General features: G+C 46.1%; 1 protein-coding gene across 1 annotated transcript in view; it reads left to right on the top strand.

Moving 5' to 3' along the window:
- LOC137341415 (transient receptor potential cation channel subfamily V member 6-like) overlaps positions 1-15171 on the top strand; it is a 79203-nt gene that overhangs the window by 14582 nt on the left and 49450 nt on the right. Inside the window, exons 5-9 of the mRNA XM_068004527.1 lie at positions 2262-2360; positions 4567-4739; positions 8234-8383; positions 8489-8701; positions 10415-10501. Coding sequence (XP_067860628.1) covers positions 2262-2360; positions 4567-4739; positions 8234-8383; positions 8489-8701; positions 10415-10501 — 722 coding nt within the window. The remainder of the gene's footprint in view (positions 1-2261; positions 2361-4566; positions 4740-8233; positions 8384-8488; positions 8702-10414; positions 10502-15171) is intronic.

The raw sequence follows: 15171 nt of genomic DNA, 5'->3' as shown, positions 1-15171 counted from the left end.
TGGAGGTGGTGCCAGAGGACTAGAGAATTGGAAATGTTACACCCTTGTTCAAAAAAGGGTGTCAGGATAAACCCAGCAACTACAGGCCAGACAGTTTAACCTCAGTGGTGGGAAACTTTTAGTAACGATAATCTGGACAGAATTAACAATCACTTGGACAAGTGTGGATTAATAAAGGAAAGCCAGTACGGATTTGTTAAAGGCAAATCGTGTTTAACTAACTTGATAGAGTTTTTTGATGAGGTAACAGAGAGAGTCGATGAGGGCAATATGGTTGATGTGGTGTTTATGGACTTCCAAAAGGCGTTTGATAAAGTGCCGCATAATAGGCTTGTCATCAGAGTTGAAGCCCATGGAATAAACGGGGTAGTGGCTCAGTGACAGGAAACAGAGAGTAGTGGTGAACGGTTGTTTTTCGGACTGGAGGGAGGTGTACAGTGGTGTTCCCCGGGGGTCGTTACTAAGACCATTGCTTTTCTTCATATATATTAATGACTTAGACTTGGGTGTACAGGGCACAATTTCCAAATTTGCAGATGACACAAAACTTGGAAGTGTAGTGATCAGTGAGGAGGATAGTGATAGACTTCAAGAGGACTTAGACAGGCTGGTAGAATGGGCGGACATGTGGCAGATGAAATTTAACGCAGAAAAGTGCGAAGTGTTACATTTTGGTAGGAAGAACGAGCAGAATGAACTAACCGGTACAACTCTAAAAGGGATACAGGAACAGAGAGACCTGGGGGTATATGTGCACAAATCTTTGAAGGTGGCAGGGCAGGTTGAGAAAGCGGTTAAAAAACCTCACGGGATCCTGGGATTTGTAAATAGAGGCATAGAGTACAACAGCAAGGAAGTTATGATGAACCTTTATAAAACACTGGTTCGACCACATCTGGAGTATTGAGTCCGGTTCTGGGCACCGCACTTTTGGAAGGATGTGAAGGCCTCAGAGTGGGTACAGAGGAGATTTACCAGAATGGTTCCAGGGATGAGGGACTTCAGTTACGTGGATAGACTGGAGAAGCTCTCTTTAGAGCAGTGAAGGTTGAGAGGAGATTTGATAGAGGTGTTCAAAATCATGAAGGGTCTAGACAGAGTAGATAGAGAGAAACTTTTCCCATTGGCGGAAGGGTCAAGAACCAGAGGACATAGATTTAAGGTGATTGGCAAAAGAACCAAAGGCGACATGAGGACAAACTTTTCTACACAGAGTGGTTAGGATCTGGAATGCACTGCCCGAGGGGGTGGTGGAGGCAGATTCAATCGTGGCCTTCAAGAGGGAATTGGAATCATAGAATAGAATCATAGAAGTTTACAACATGGAAACAGGCCCTTCGGCCCAATATGTCCATGTCGCCCAGTTTATACCACTAAGCTAGTCCCAATTGCCTGCACTTGGCCCATATCCCTCTATACCCATCTTACCCATGTAACTGTCCAAATGCTTTTTAAAAGACAAAATTGTACCCGCCTCTACTACTGCCTCTGGCAGCTCGTTCCAGACACTCACCACCCTTTGAGTGAAAAAATTGCCCCTCTGGACCCTTTTGTATCTCTCCCCTCTCACCTTAAATCTATGCCCCCTCGTTATAGACTCCCCTACCTTTGGGAAAAGATTTTGAATAGAAGGAAAAGATTTTGATAAGAATTGGATAAGTACTTGATGGGAAAAATTTGCAGTGCTACGGGGAAAGGGCGGGGGAGTGGGACTAGCTGGATTGCTCTTGCAGAGACTTGCCGGCACGGACTTGACGGGCCAAATGACTTCCTTCTGTGCTGTAACCATTCTATGATTCTATGATTCTGTAAGTTCTTCCTCCCTTTCTTTCAGCGTTGCCTCACACTCATGGGACGTAGGACCATTAGGAACAGGAGTAGGCCATTCAGCCCCTCAAGCCTGCTCCACCATGCAATTCGACCCTAGCTGATCTGCACCTTAACTCCATTTACCCGCCTTAGCTCCATAAGCCTTGATACCTTTACCTAATAAAATCTATCGATCTCAGTCTTGAAAGCTCCAATTGTCCCCCACCATCCACAGCCTTTTGGGGGAGAGAACTCCAGATTTCTACTACCCTTTGTGTGAAGAAGTGCTTCCTGATTTCGCTCCTGAATGGCCTGGCTCTAATTTTAAGATCATGTCCCCATGGTTTAACACAAATCCCAAGGAACTGCCCAGCCTGAGAAACTTCCACCCAACTGTGTTCATTTATTTCTCTTCAGTTTTAGTCTCTGTCTGTATTCATTTCTTGTTTCAGGTGAACACGTGTTGTCTTTCGCTGCTTGTGTTGGGAATGAAGAGATCGTCCGGATTCTGATAGAAAACGGAGCGGACATTAAGGCGCAGGATTACCTGGGTAAGAGTCGGAAAGAGGCGACCTTCAATTTGATTTCACTGCTAAGCTGTTGGAATTATGGAAGAATAATAACCAGTGTAATTGTACCTTAGAGTGAAGAGCCAGGGCCTACAGGGCTGTTTTACACATGTCTGTTGCACTCGCTGACAGGCACTGTACTAGAAAGGTCTCTGTTACATAGGAACATAGGAACAGGAGTAGGCCATTCAGCCCCTCGTGCCTGCTCCGCCATTTGATAAGACCATGGCTGATCTGTGATCTAACTCCATATACCTGCCTTTGGCCCATATCCCTTAATACCTTTGGTTGCCAAAAAGCTATCTATCTCAAATATCATTAGCCTAAGCTGCACTCTGATCTGGTCAGAATAATTGTTAATTGTGTTAAATTTCTGTTGCACAGGTAATATTGGAACACTGGGAGTGAAACTGGTCTTCGCCAGAAGTGCAAAATGGGCTCAGTGAATCGGCAGACCGTGTTACTCCACACCCAGTTTGCTTTTCCATTCACTTCAGCCCGTTTCACTGCAGCCTCCCCTGGGCCTAGTATACTCAGAAAACCTATTGCACTGGCCAGCAATCTGTCCTCCATCTGACTCACCCGGTTTCCTATTTTCCAGGGTGCTGAACTTTAGATTTGGATTCAAGGGTTCTCCCAATTCAAACTTGGCCAAACCTCCAACCTCCCTCCCCCATACACACCATAACATAGATGCACTCACACACCATGTACACACCATTACATGGATACACTCACACACCATGTACACACCATTACATGGATACACTCACACACCACGTACACACCATTACATGGATACACTCACACACTCTTAGAGTCAAGATGTCTTCAGCCTACGTTGAGGGTAGTGGTACCTTTCATAGCCAACTCTCCACAAACACTATTGGCACTTGTAGTGACCAGTTGGTCTTCAACTAACTTACCTTTTTGGGTAGGTTGACGTGAATGGCTGTTTGACTGGGTCAATCCAAACACTCACTCACCTCAGACTGTACCTCAGACTGGCATCCATTACTACACTCACTCACCTCAGACTGGCATCCATTACTACATTCACTCACCTCAGACTGTACCTCAGACTGGCATCCATTACTACACTCACTCACTTCAGACTGGCATCCATTACTACACTCACTCACCTCAGACTGGCATCCATCTACTAGATCCAGGAGCTAAAAATCTGCAGCCCTTCAGGGGAGAACGCCTCTGCTCTTCTTCGAAATAGCAGCGTGGAATCTTTTATATCCACCTGAGAGTGCAGATGGGGCCTTGGTTTAATGTCATCTGAAAGACGGTACCTGTGACAGTGAAGCAGTCCCTCAGTACTGCACTGGAATGTCAGCCTGGATTTTGTGTTCAGGTCCCTGGAGTGAGACTTGAACCTACAACCGTCTGACTCAGAAGTGAGAGTGCTACCATTGAACCAAAGCTGACACCTGATCATTTCTTTAATGCAATTGAGAGGTGGAGGTGGTTCTGTTAACACTGAGCAGCCAGTGGCTGGCTAGAGCTGATGGTCAGAGTGGGGAAGGGGTTTCATTGGCAGGGAGGAGAGGGAGATCATTTCCTGTTGCTTAAACCCTTAACCTGAGTGCTCCCTCTTGATTGGACTATTCCAATGCTCTCCTGGTCAACTTCCCACCTTCCACCCTCCATAAACTTGAGCTCATCCAAAACTCTGCTACCCCTTTCCTAACTCGCACCAAGTTCCCTTCACCCATCACCCCTGTGCTCGCTGACCTACATTGGCTCCCAGTTTGGCAACATCTCAATTTTAAAATTCTCATCCTTGTTTTCTAATCCCTCTATGGCCTCGCCCCTCCCTATCTCTGTAATCTTCTCCAGCCCTACAACCCTCTGAGATCTCTGCACTCCTCCAATTCTGGCCTCATGCACATCACTGATTTCCTTCGCTCCACTATCGGAGACCGTGCCTTCGGCTGCTTGGCCCCAAGCTTTGGAGTTCCCTCCCTAAACCTCTCTGCCTCTCTACCTCTCTCTCCTCCTTTAAGACGCTCCTTAAAACCTACCTCTTAGACCAAGCTTTTGGTCACCTGTCCTAATATCTTCTTATGTGGCTCGGTGTCAAATTTTGTTCGATAATCACTCCTGTGAAGCGTCTTGGGACGTTTTACTACATTAAAGGCGCTATATAAATGCAATTTGTTGTTCTTCTTCTTCTCAGGTAATACTGTTCTCCATGTTCTGGTGCTGCAACCAAAAAGTCCCCTCGTCCCACAGATGTATGATTTAATTCTATCCTACGACAAACCAGAGGACGAGATTGCAGCTGACATGATTGTCAACAGGGATGGACTGACCCCCATCAAGCTTGCAGCGGTTGAAGGAAATGTACAGGTCTATGAAACTTCTGTTTATGTTTTAAATTGCTCCAGTCCCCATTTGTCTCCTGTTCACTCATCGTGGCACTGGCTTTTATGCTGGGACATGGTTCCGCGGATGTTAACATCCTCCATCGCTTTGCCTCAAGTGGCTGCTCTTCGTATTTGAACCAAGAGAGTGAATGTTGTGAGGCTATTCGACTGTGCAGGCATCACCGCCAAGCCTGACCCTGTCCTCACCTGACATCCACACACGACCACTTTCCAGGCAGGAGGAAATCGCAAGACAATGTTTGGGAGTAGGAATATTTGCTGATTTTGTTCCCTTTTCTAGATGAATAGAAATGAAAAGCAGAGAAATTATGTTAAACTTGTATAGAGCTTGTGTGGTTAAACCACACTTGGGTGTAGTGCACAGTTCTTGTCTCCATATTATAAAAAGGATATAGAGGCATTGGAGAAGGTGCAAAAAAAATTTACAAGTATGACACCAGAACTGAGAGGTTATAACTATCGGGAAAGATTGAACAGGCTGGGGCTGTTTTCTCAAGAAAAGAGAAGGCTAAGGGGGGAACCTAATAGAGGTGTTTTAAATTATGAAAGGGCTTGATAGCGTAGACATAGGGAAAATGTTTCCATTTGTGAGGGAGTTCAAAACTCGAGGTCATCAATATAAAATAGTGACTAATAAATCCAATAGGGAATTCAGAAGACACTTCTTTACACAGAGAGTGGTTAGGATGTGGAACTCGCTGCCACATGGAGTGGTTGAGGCGAATAGATGCATTTAAGGGGAAGCTAGATAAGTACATGAGGGAGAGATGATGTGGAGATGCCGGTGATGGACTGGGGTGGACAAATGTAAGGAATCTTACAACACCAGGTTATAGTCCAACAGTTGGACCATAACCTGATGAGGGAGAGAGGAATAGAAGGATATATTGATAGGGTGAGATGAAGTAGGGTGTGTGGAGCATAGACCGGTTGGGCCGAATGGCCTGTTTCTGGGCTGTAAATTCTAAGTAATTCTTCATCCAGGGCATTGGCACCAATCGTAGCCCTCCAACAAGAATCAACTAACTCGGCACAGACCGAGGATCAAACCCTGGGCCTTCCTGAAATAAAAACAGAAAATGCTGGAAATACTAGGCTTTCGGAGGCTTTCTCCTTCGTCAGGTGAGGTCAGGCAGCATCTGTAGAGAGAAAAACAGAGTTAACATTTCAGGTCGATGACCTTTCATCAGGACTGATTGGTTTGGTTCAGTTCTGCACCGAGCAGTGCTCTTGATAGCTGAGACATCCGGGCAGCTGTGTGTTTGATTCTTCTGTGTATTTTCACTCAGCAAGATGACGGATAATAGTGACGAAGGAATGACAATCTGTTACACTTGGGGGCAGATTGAAGACCCAGAAAGAAGGAATTTGCATTCATTCGCAACTCAAAAGGGCTTTGCAATCAATCGATTGCTTTTGAAGTGCAGTCACTGTTGTTATATCGAATAGTGCCATGGAATCTTTAACCTGAACAGGTACATGGGGCCTCACTTGAACATCTCTGACAATGGAGCAGTCTGTTTTGAAGTATCAGCTTACATTATGTGCGGCTTGAAGCCACAACCTGCTGATGTAGAAGCAAGAGAGCTAACACCACTGCATAGTTTTCTTCATTTTATGGTAGTACCCAATACACTCCTTCAAACGAGCACACACACAAACTACACCAATATGATACTTCTACACTAAATTAGAGGACAAATGTAAGGAATCTTACAACACCAGGTTATAGTCCAACAGTTTTATTTTAAAATCACAAGCTTTCGGAGCTTACCTCCTTCGTCAGTTTGCACTTCAAAAGCAATCGATTGATTGCAAAGCCCTTTTGAGTTGCGAATGAATGCAAATTCCTTCTTTCTAGGTCTTCAATCTGCCACCAAGTGTAACAGATTGTCATTCCCTCGTCACTATTATCCGTCATCTTGCTGAGTGAAAATACACAGAAGAATCAAACACACAGCTGCCCGGATGTCTCAGCTGTCAAGAGCACTGCTCGGCGGAGAACTGAACCAAACCAATCAGTCCTGATGAAAGGTCATCGACCTGAAACGTTAACTCTGTTTTTCTCTCTACAGATGCTGCCTGACCTCACCTGACGAAGGAGAAAGCCTCCGAAAGCCTAGTATTTCCAGCATTTTCTGTTTTTATTTCAGGAAGGCCCAGGGTTTGATCCTCGGTCTGTGCCGAGTTAGTTGATTCTTGTTGGAGGGCTACGATTGGTGTCAATGCCCTGGATGAAGAATTACTTAGAATTTACAGCCCAGAAACAGGCCATTCGGCCCAACCGGTCTATGCTCCACACGAGCCTCCACCCACCCTACTTCATCTCACCCTATCAATATATCCTTCTATTCCTCTCTCCCTCATCATGTTATGGTCCAACTGTTGGACTATAACCTGGTGTTGTAAGATTCCTTACATTTGTCCACCCCAGTCCATCACCGGCATCTCCACATCATTAAATTAGAGGGGTACAGTAGTGTAGTGGTTCTGTTGTTAGACTAGTAATCTGGCGGGCCTAGACTAGTAATCCAAGCGTTGTGAGTTCAAATCCCACTACAAGGCAGTTAACCTCACCAGAAAAGACTATCGGGGGGGGGGTGTAAACGGGGGGCTGATTTGTTATCGCCTGTTTTGCACTACCGCCCAAGACGGATTTTTTTTTTTTATTCGTTCACGGGATGTGGGCGTCGCTGGCAAGGCCGGCATTTATTGCCCATCCCTAATTGCCCTTGAGAAGGTGGTGGTGAGCTGCCTTCTTGAGCGAGATTTTACAACTGAGTGGCTTGCTGGGCCATTTCAGAGGGCAATTAAGAATCAACCACATTGCTGTGGGTCTGGAGTCACATATCGGCCAGACCGGGTAAGGGCGGCAGGCTTCCTTCCCTAAAGGACATTAGTGAACCAGATGGGTTTTTACGACAATCCGGTAGTTTTCATGGCCATCATTACTGATACTAGTATTTTTAATTCCAGATTTTTATTTAATTAATTGAATTTAAATTCGCCAGCTGCCGTGGCGGGATTTGAACTCATGACTCTGGATTTTAGTCCAGGCCTCTGGATTACTAGCCTAGTAACATAACCACTATGCTACCGTACCCTCAGCCTCTCTGTGGAAGATCCTGAGGAATCTAGTCGGCCTTTCACAATGGGATCTTTAGTCTATTAAAGTGTCATTGGGGTAGATCTCTGGGTTTTTTGCCTCTCCCAGGAGATTATGGCTGCGGGGGTGGGAGATGGGGGAATGGGAAGGTGTGACGTTCTGGCCATCATGGTGTGGGGCAGGTTTGATGGACCGGCTGGTCTATCCCTGCCCGTCAATTTCATACGTTCCTACGTTTGTGCGACAGTGTAAAACGGGCGAGAGCGAGTCGTTTTACGTCTCTCCCCATTTTGATTTCCATCGAAGTGATTCTCTTTCGGTTGAGCTTTGACTCTCTTGCTCTGCGTTAGATGTTCCAGCACCTGTTGAAGAGGAAGGAACATGATGTGCAGCGGCCCTACGGTCCCGTCTCCAGCACTTACTACAACCTCTCCGAGATCGACTCATGGGGCGATGACCACTCCGTGCTGGAGCTGGTGGTCTCCAGTAAAACAAACGAGGTAAATGGAAGAGTTCTGGGAAGGAGAGCTGTTCAGGGAGAAGGGAGAGAGAAAAGGAAAGCAAATAATCACCGAGTCTTTCTACTCTCTTGTCTCACTGCACAGGCGCTGAAGATCCTTCGCCTTTCCCCCGTGAAGGAGCTCGTCCGTTTGAAGTGGAATAACTATGGGATCTATTATTTCCGGATCCTGGCTTTCCTGTACCTTATCTACATCACCATCTTCACATTCTGCTGTGCCTATCGCCCGCTTAAACCGAGGCCTGACAATGCCACCAGTGAGAGAGACTCCATGTTATACGTTCAGAAAACGCTGCAGGTTAGTACAGTCCCCCTCACTTCAACCAATCAGCTTTCTCGCAGTGCTGCAATATTCTCTGATTATTCGCAATCAACGGCCACTTGCTTTAAGTGGCTCAATTTTGTGTTGGAATTGACTGAATAGAAGGGCCTTGTAAAACCTGTGAACTTAGGAGGCCGTACTGGGAAAGAGTGTTCGGGGTAACTCTCTGAAAACAAAAGGGGCGACACTGATAACTGGGGAACGGTGGGATATATCGAGAGTACAGACTGGGGAACAGTGGGATATTTCGAGAGTACAGACTGGGGAACAGTGGGATATATGGAGAGTACAGACTGGGGAACAGTGGGATATATAGAGAGTACAGACTGGGGAACAGTGGGATATATAGAGGGTACAGACTGGGGATCAGTGGGATATATGGAGAGTACAGACTGGGGAACAGTGGGATATATGGAGAGTACAGACTGGGGAACAGTGGGATATATAGAGAGTACACACTGGGGAACTGTGGGATATATAGAGAGTACACAATGGGGAACAGTTGAACTATAAAAGTAGATTGATGTAATTGAGTCTCTTGGTACCAGAGGTCAATGAGATGTTGCTGGAGAAACAAAATCCAGAAAAGCTTTGTTGAATGTTTGTTAAACTGCTTCCTTTGAATCGTGGTTGACTTGTCTTTATGTTGAAAAGCCCTTTGTCCCAGGTAGTGTCGGCTGTGGCTCAGTGGGTAGTACTCTCACCTCAGAGTCTGAAGGTTGTGGGTTTAAGTCCTACTCCAGAGACTTGAGCCTGTGATCCAAGCTGATACACCCAATGCAGTACTGAGAGAGTGCTGCACTGTCGGAAGTGCCATCTCTCGGATGAGATGTTAAACCGAAGTCCTGTCCCACAGCAATATTTTGAAGAGTAGCGGAGTCCTCCCTGATGTCCTGGCCAACATTATCCCTCAAACAACATCACTAAAACGGATGATCTGGTCATTATCACTTTGCTGATTGTGGGACCTTGCTGTGGGCAAATTCCACTTCAAAAAGTACTTCATTGGATGTCCTGAGGTTGTGAAAGGTGCGATATAAATGCAAGTTCTTTCTTTCTTAGATGTTGTAACTGGGTCCCTGTGGAGGTTGATTCTGAAATAGTCAGTAAAAGCACAGCCGACATGTTCAACTGAGCCACACAGACCACAAAGATTTGGGTACTTATAACCACCCCCTCTCCATCTGTGCTAAATTAGTTGGTCTGAACTGCCACAACAGTAAGGACATAACAGGCCTCCCCCCGACCTCCCCCCATCCCCCCCGCCCCCCCCAGGTTTGTGAGAGGATTGATAACTGGTGTCCTCACACATGATTGCTATCCAGTGACCGTATCCACATGTGTGGACATTAAGTGAGAACAGGATTGTGATGGTTGAAATGGTCGGGACAATTGGCTGACAGACTGTCTAGGCTTCCAATTGAGGGAGATTCTAGAGGTTTGCCAATATTTTTGGAATCGTACTCCATCGAGAGTCTGTGCCTTGAGCAGCAGAGGGGGAAAAAATTAGGGGTTGACCCCATCCCCCTATACGATGCAAGTGATTGGTGTACATGGTCATTTTCATTTCTGCGTGTACCTCTTGACTCAGCTCTTGAATCTGTGAATGTTATCTCAATAAAAATAGTTTTAAGTAAAGAAATTCCTTGCTGGGAAAACCACCTTTACCACTTTTGACCATTTCGGCAGGAAAGCTACCTGACCCGTGAAGACCACGTCCGATTGGTGGGTGAGATTATCAGTGTGCTTGGAGCAGTTGCCATCCTTCTGTTGGAGGTAAGGGCCAGAGGTCACCGTACCCTGGCTCACCGAACCAATAAAGGTGCTGGGCACTGCGTCACTTCTCGGAGTTATCTGATTCTACTGAACTCACACATCACAACATCTGTGTTTGATTCCTCTCCCTGTTGGTGTTTGATTCCTCTCCCTGTTGGTGTTTGATTCCTGTCCCTGTTGGTGTTTGATTCCTCTCTCTGTTGGTGTTTGATTCCTGCCCCTGTTGGTGTTTGATTCCTCTCTCTGTTGGTGTTTGATTCCTCTCCCTGTTGGTGTTTGATTCCTCTCTCTGTTGGTGTTTGATTCCTGTCCCTGTTGGTGTTTGATTCCTCTCTCTGTTGGTGTTTGATTCCTGCCCCTGTTGGTGTTTGATTCCTCTCTCTGTTGGTGTTTGATTCCTCTCTCTGTTGGTGTTTGATTCCTGCCCCTGTTGGTGTTTGATTCCTCTCTCTGTTGGTGTTTGATTCCTGCCCCTATTGGTGTTTGATTCCTCTCTCTGTTGGTGTTTGATTCCTCTCCCTGTTGGTGTTTGATTCCTCTCTCTGTTGGTGTTTGATTCCTGCCCCTGTTGGTGTTTGATTCCTCTCTCTGTTGGTGTTTGATTCCTCTCCCTGTTGGTGTTTGATTCCTCTCCCTGTTGGTGTTTGATTCCTGCCCCTGTTGGTGTTTGATTCCTCTCTCTGTTGGTGTTTGATTCCTGCCCCTCTTGGTGTTTGATTCCTCTCTCTGTTGGTGTTTGATTCCTGGCCCTGTTGGTGTTTGATTCCTCTCTCTGTTGGTGTTTGATTCCTGCCCCTGTTGGTGTTTGATTCCTCTCCCTGTTGGTGTTTCATTCCTCTCCCTGTTGGTGTTTGATTCCTGTCCCAGTTGGTGTTTCATTCCTGTCCCAGTTGGTGTTTGATTCCTGTCCCAGTTGGTGTTTGATTCCTGTCCCAGTTGGTGTTTCATTCCTCTCTCTGTTGGTGTTTGATTCCTGTCCGTATTGGTGTTTGATTCCTCTCTCTGTTGGTGTTTGATTCCTCTCCCTGTTGGTGTTTGATTCCTCTCTCTGTTGGTGTTTGATTCCTCTCTCTGTTGGTGTTTGATTCCTCTCCCTGTTGGTGTTTGATTCCTCTCTCTGTTGGTGTTTGATTCCTCTCCCTGTTGGTGTTTGATTCCTCTCCCTGTTGGTGTTTGATTCCTGTCCCTGTTGTTGTTTGATTCCTCTCTCTGTTGGTGTTTGATTCCTCTCTCTGTTGGTGTTTGATTCCTGTCCCTGTTGTTGTTTGATTCCTCTCTCTGTTGGTGTTTAATTCCTGTACCTGTTGGTGTTTGATTCCTCTCTCTGTTGGTGTTTGATTCCTCTCTCTGTTGGTGTTTGATTCCTGCCCCTGTTGGTGTTTGATTCCTCTCCCTGTTGGTGTTTGATTCCTCTCTCTGTTGGTGTTTGATTCCTGTCCCTGTTGGTGTTTGATTCCTCTCCCTGTTGGTGTTTGATTCCTGTCCCAGTTGGTGTTTGATTCCTCTCCCTGTTGGTGTTTGATTCCTGTCCCTGTTGGTGTTTGATTCCTGTCCCTGTTGGTGTTTGATTCCTCTCCCTGTTGGTGTTTGATTCCTCTCTGTGTTGGTGTTTGATTCCTGTCCCTGTTGGTGTTTGATTCCTCTCTCTGTTGGTGTTTGATTCCTCTCCCTGTTGGTGTTTGATTCCTCTCTCTGTTGGTGTTTGATTCCTCTGTCTGTTGGTGTTTGATTCCTGCCCCTGTTCGTGTTTGATTCCTCTCCCTGTTGGTGTTTGATTCCTCTCCCTGTTGGTGTTTGATTCCTCTCCCTGTTGGTGTTTGATTCCTGTCCCTGTTGTTGTTTGATTCCTCTCCCTGTTGGTGTTTGATTCCTCTCCCTGTTGGTGTTTGATTCCTGTCCCTGTTGTTGTTTGATTCCTCTCTCTGTTGGTGTTTGATTCCTCTCTCTGTTGGTGTTTGATTCCTGTCCCTGTTGTTGTTTGATTCCTCTCTCTGTTGGTGTTTAATTCCTGTACCTGTTGGTGTTTGATTCCTCTCTCTGTTGGTGTTTGATTCCTCTCTCTGTTGGTGTTTGATTCCTGCCCCTGTTGGTGTTTGATTCCTCTCCCTGTTGGTGTTTGATTCCTCTCTCTGTTGGTGTTTGATTCCTGTCCCTGTTGGTGTTTGATTCCTCTCCCTGTTGGTGTTTGATTCCTGTCCCAGTTGGTGTTTGATTCCTCTCCCTGTTGGTGTTTGATTCCTGTCCCTGTTGGTGTTTGATTCCTGTCCCTGTTGGTGTTTGATTCCTCTCCCTGTTGGTGTTTGATTCCTCTCTGTGTTGGTGTTTGATTCCTGTCCCTGTTGGTGTTTGATTCCTCTCTCTGTTGGTGTTTGATTCCTCTCCCTGTTGGTGTTTGATTCCTCTCTCTGTTGGTGTTTGATTCCTCTGTCTGTTGGTGTTTGATTCCTGCCCCTGTTCGTGTTTGATTCCTCTCCCTGTTGGTGTTTGATTCCTCTCCCTGTTGGTGTTTGATTCCTCTCCCTGTTGGTGTTTGATTCCTCTCCCTGTTGGTGTTTGATTCCTCTCCCTGTTGGTGTTTGATTCCTCTCCCTGTTGGTGTTTGATTCCTGTCCCTGTTGTTGTTTGATTCCTGTCCCTGTTGTTGTTTGATTCCTGCCTCTGTTGGTGTTTAATTCCTGTACCTGTTGGTGTTTGATTCCTCTCTCTGTTGGTGTTTGATTCCTCTCCCTGTTGGTGTTTGATTCCTCTCTCTGTTGGTGTTTGATTCCTCTCTCTGTTGGTGTTTGATTCCTGTCCCTGTTGGTGTTTGATTCCTCTCCCTGTTGGTGTTTGATTCCTCTCTCTGTTGGTGTTTGATTCCTGTCCCTGTTGTTGTTTGATTCCTCTCTCTGTTGGTGTTTAATTCCTGTACCTGTTGGTGTTTGATTCCTCTCTCTGTTGGTGTTTGATTCCTCTCTCTGTTGGTGTTTGATTCCTGCCCCTGTTGGTGTTTGATTCCTCTCCCTGTTGGTGTTTGATTCGTCTCCCAGTTGGTGTTTGATTCCTGTCCCTGTTGGTGTTTGATTCCTCTCCCTGTTGGTGTTTGATTCCTGTCCCTGTTGGTGTTTGATTCCTCTCCCTGTTGGTGTTTGATTCCTCTCTCTGTTGGTGTTTGATTCCTGTCCGTATTGGTGTTTGATTCCTCTCTCTGTTGGTGTTTGATTCCTCTCCCTGTTGGTGTTTGATTCCTCTCTCTGTTGGTGTTTGATTCCTCTCTCTGTTGGTGTTTGATTCCTCTCCCTGTTGGTGTTTGATTCCTCTCTCTGTTGGTGTTTGATTCCTCTCCCTGTTGGTGTTTGATTCCTCTCCCTGTTGGTGTTTGATTCCTGTCCCTGTTGTTGTTTGATTCCTCTCTCTGTTGGTGTTTGATTCCTCTCTCTGTTGGTGTTTGATTCCTGTCCCTGTTGTTGTTTGATTCCTCTCTCTGTTGGTGTTTAATTCCTGTACCTGTTGGTGTTTGATTCCTCTCTCTGTTGGTGTTTGATTCCTCTCTCTGTTGGTGTTTGATTCCTGCCCCTGTTGGTGTTTGATTCCTCTCCCTGTTGGTGTTTGATTCCTCTCTCTGTTGGTGTTTGATTCCTGTCCCTGTTGGTGTTTGATTCCTCTCCCTGTTGGTGTTTGATTCCTGTCCCAGTTGGTGTTTGATTCCTCTCCCTGTTGGTGTTTGATTCCTGTCCCTGTTGGTGTTTGATTCCTCTCCCTGTTGGTGTTTGATTCCTCTCTCTGTTGGTGTTTGATTCCTGTCCCTGTTGGTGTTTGATTCCTCTCTCTGTTGGTGTTTGATTCCTCTCCCTGTTGGTGTTTGATTCCTCTCTCTGTTGGTGTTTGATTGCTCTCCCTGTTGGTGTTTGATTCCTCTCCCTGTTGGTGTTTGATTCCTCTCCCTGTTGGTGTTTGATTCCTCTCCCATTTGGTGTTTGATTCCTGTCCCAGTTGGTGTTTGATTCCTCTCCCTGTTGGTGTTTGATTCCTCTCCCTGTTGGTGTTTGATTCCTCTCCCTGCTGGTGTTTGATTCCTGTCCCAGTTGGTGTTTCATTCCTCTCCCTGTTGGTGTTTGATTCCTCTCCCTGTTGGTGTTTCATTCCTCTCCCTGTTGGTGTTTGATTCCTGTCCCAGTTGGTGTTTCATTCCTGTCCCAGTTGGTGTTTGATTCCTGTCCCAGTTGGTGTTTCATTCCTCTCCCAGTTGGTGTTTCATTCCTCTCCCTGTTGGTGTTTGATTCCTCTCCCTGTTGGTGTTTGATTCCTCTCCCTGTTGGTGTTTGATTCCTCTCCCTGTTGGTGTTTGATTCCTGTCCCAGTTGGTGTTTCATTCCTCTCCCTGTTGGTGTTTGATTCCTGTCCCCGTTGGTGTTTCATTCCTGTCCCTGTTGTTGTTTGATTCCTGTCCCTGTTGTTGTTTGATTCCTGCCTCTGTTGGTGTTTAATTCCTGTACCTGTTGGTGTTTGATTCCTCTCTCTGTTGGTGTTTGATTCCTCTCCCTGTTGGTGTTTGATTCCTCTCTCTGTTGGTGTTTGATTCCTCTCTCTGTTGGTGTTTGATTCCTGTCCCTGTTGGTGTTTGATTCCTGTCCCTGTTGGTGTTTGATTCCTGTCCCTGTTGGTGTTTGATTCCTCTCCCTGTTGGTGTT

The sequence above is a fragment of the Heptranchias perlo genome, chromosome 23, assembly GCF_035084215.1.
Source record: "Heptranchias perlo isolate sHepPer1 chromosome 23, sHepPer1.hap1, whole genome shotgun sequence".
Classification (NCBI taxonomy): Eukaryota; Metazoa; Chordata; class Chondrichthyes; order Hexanchiformes; family Hexanchidae; genus Heptranchias; species Heptranchias perlo.
This window is presented reverse-complemented; position numbering and strand designations above follow the sequence as displayed.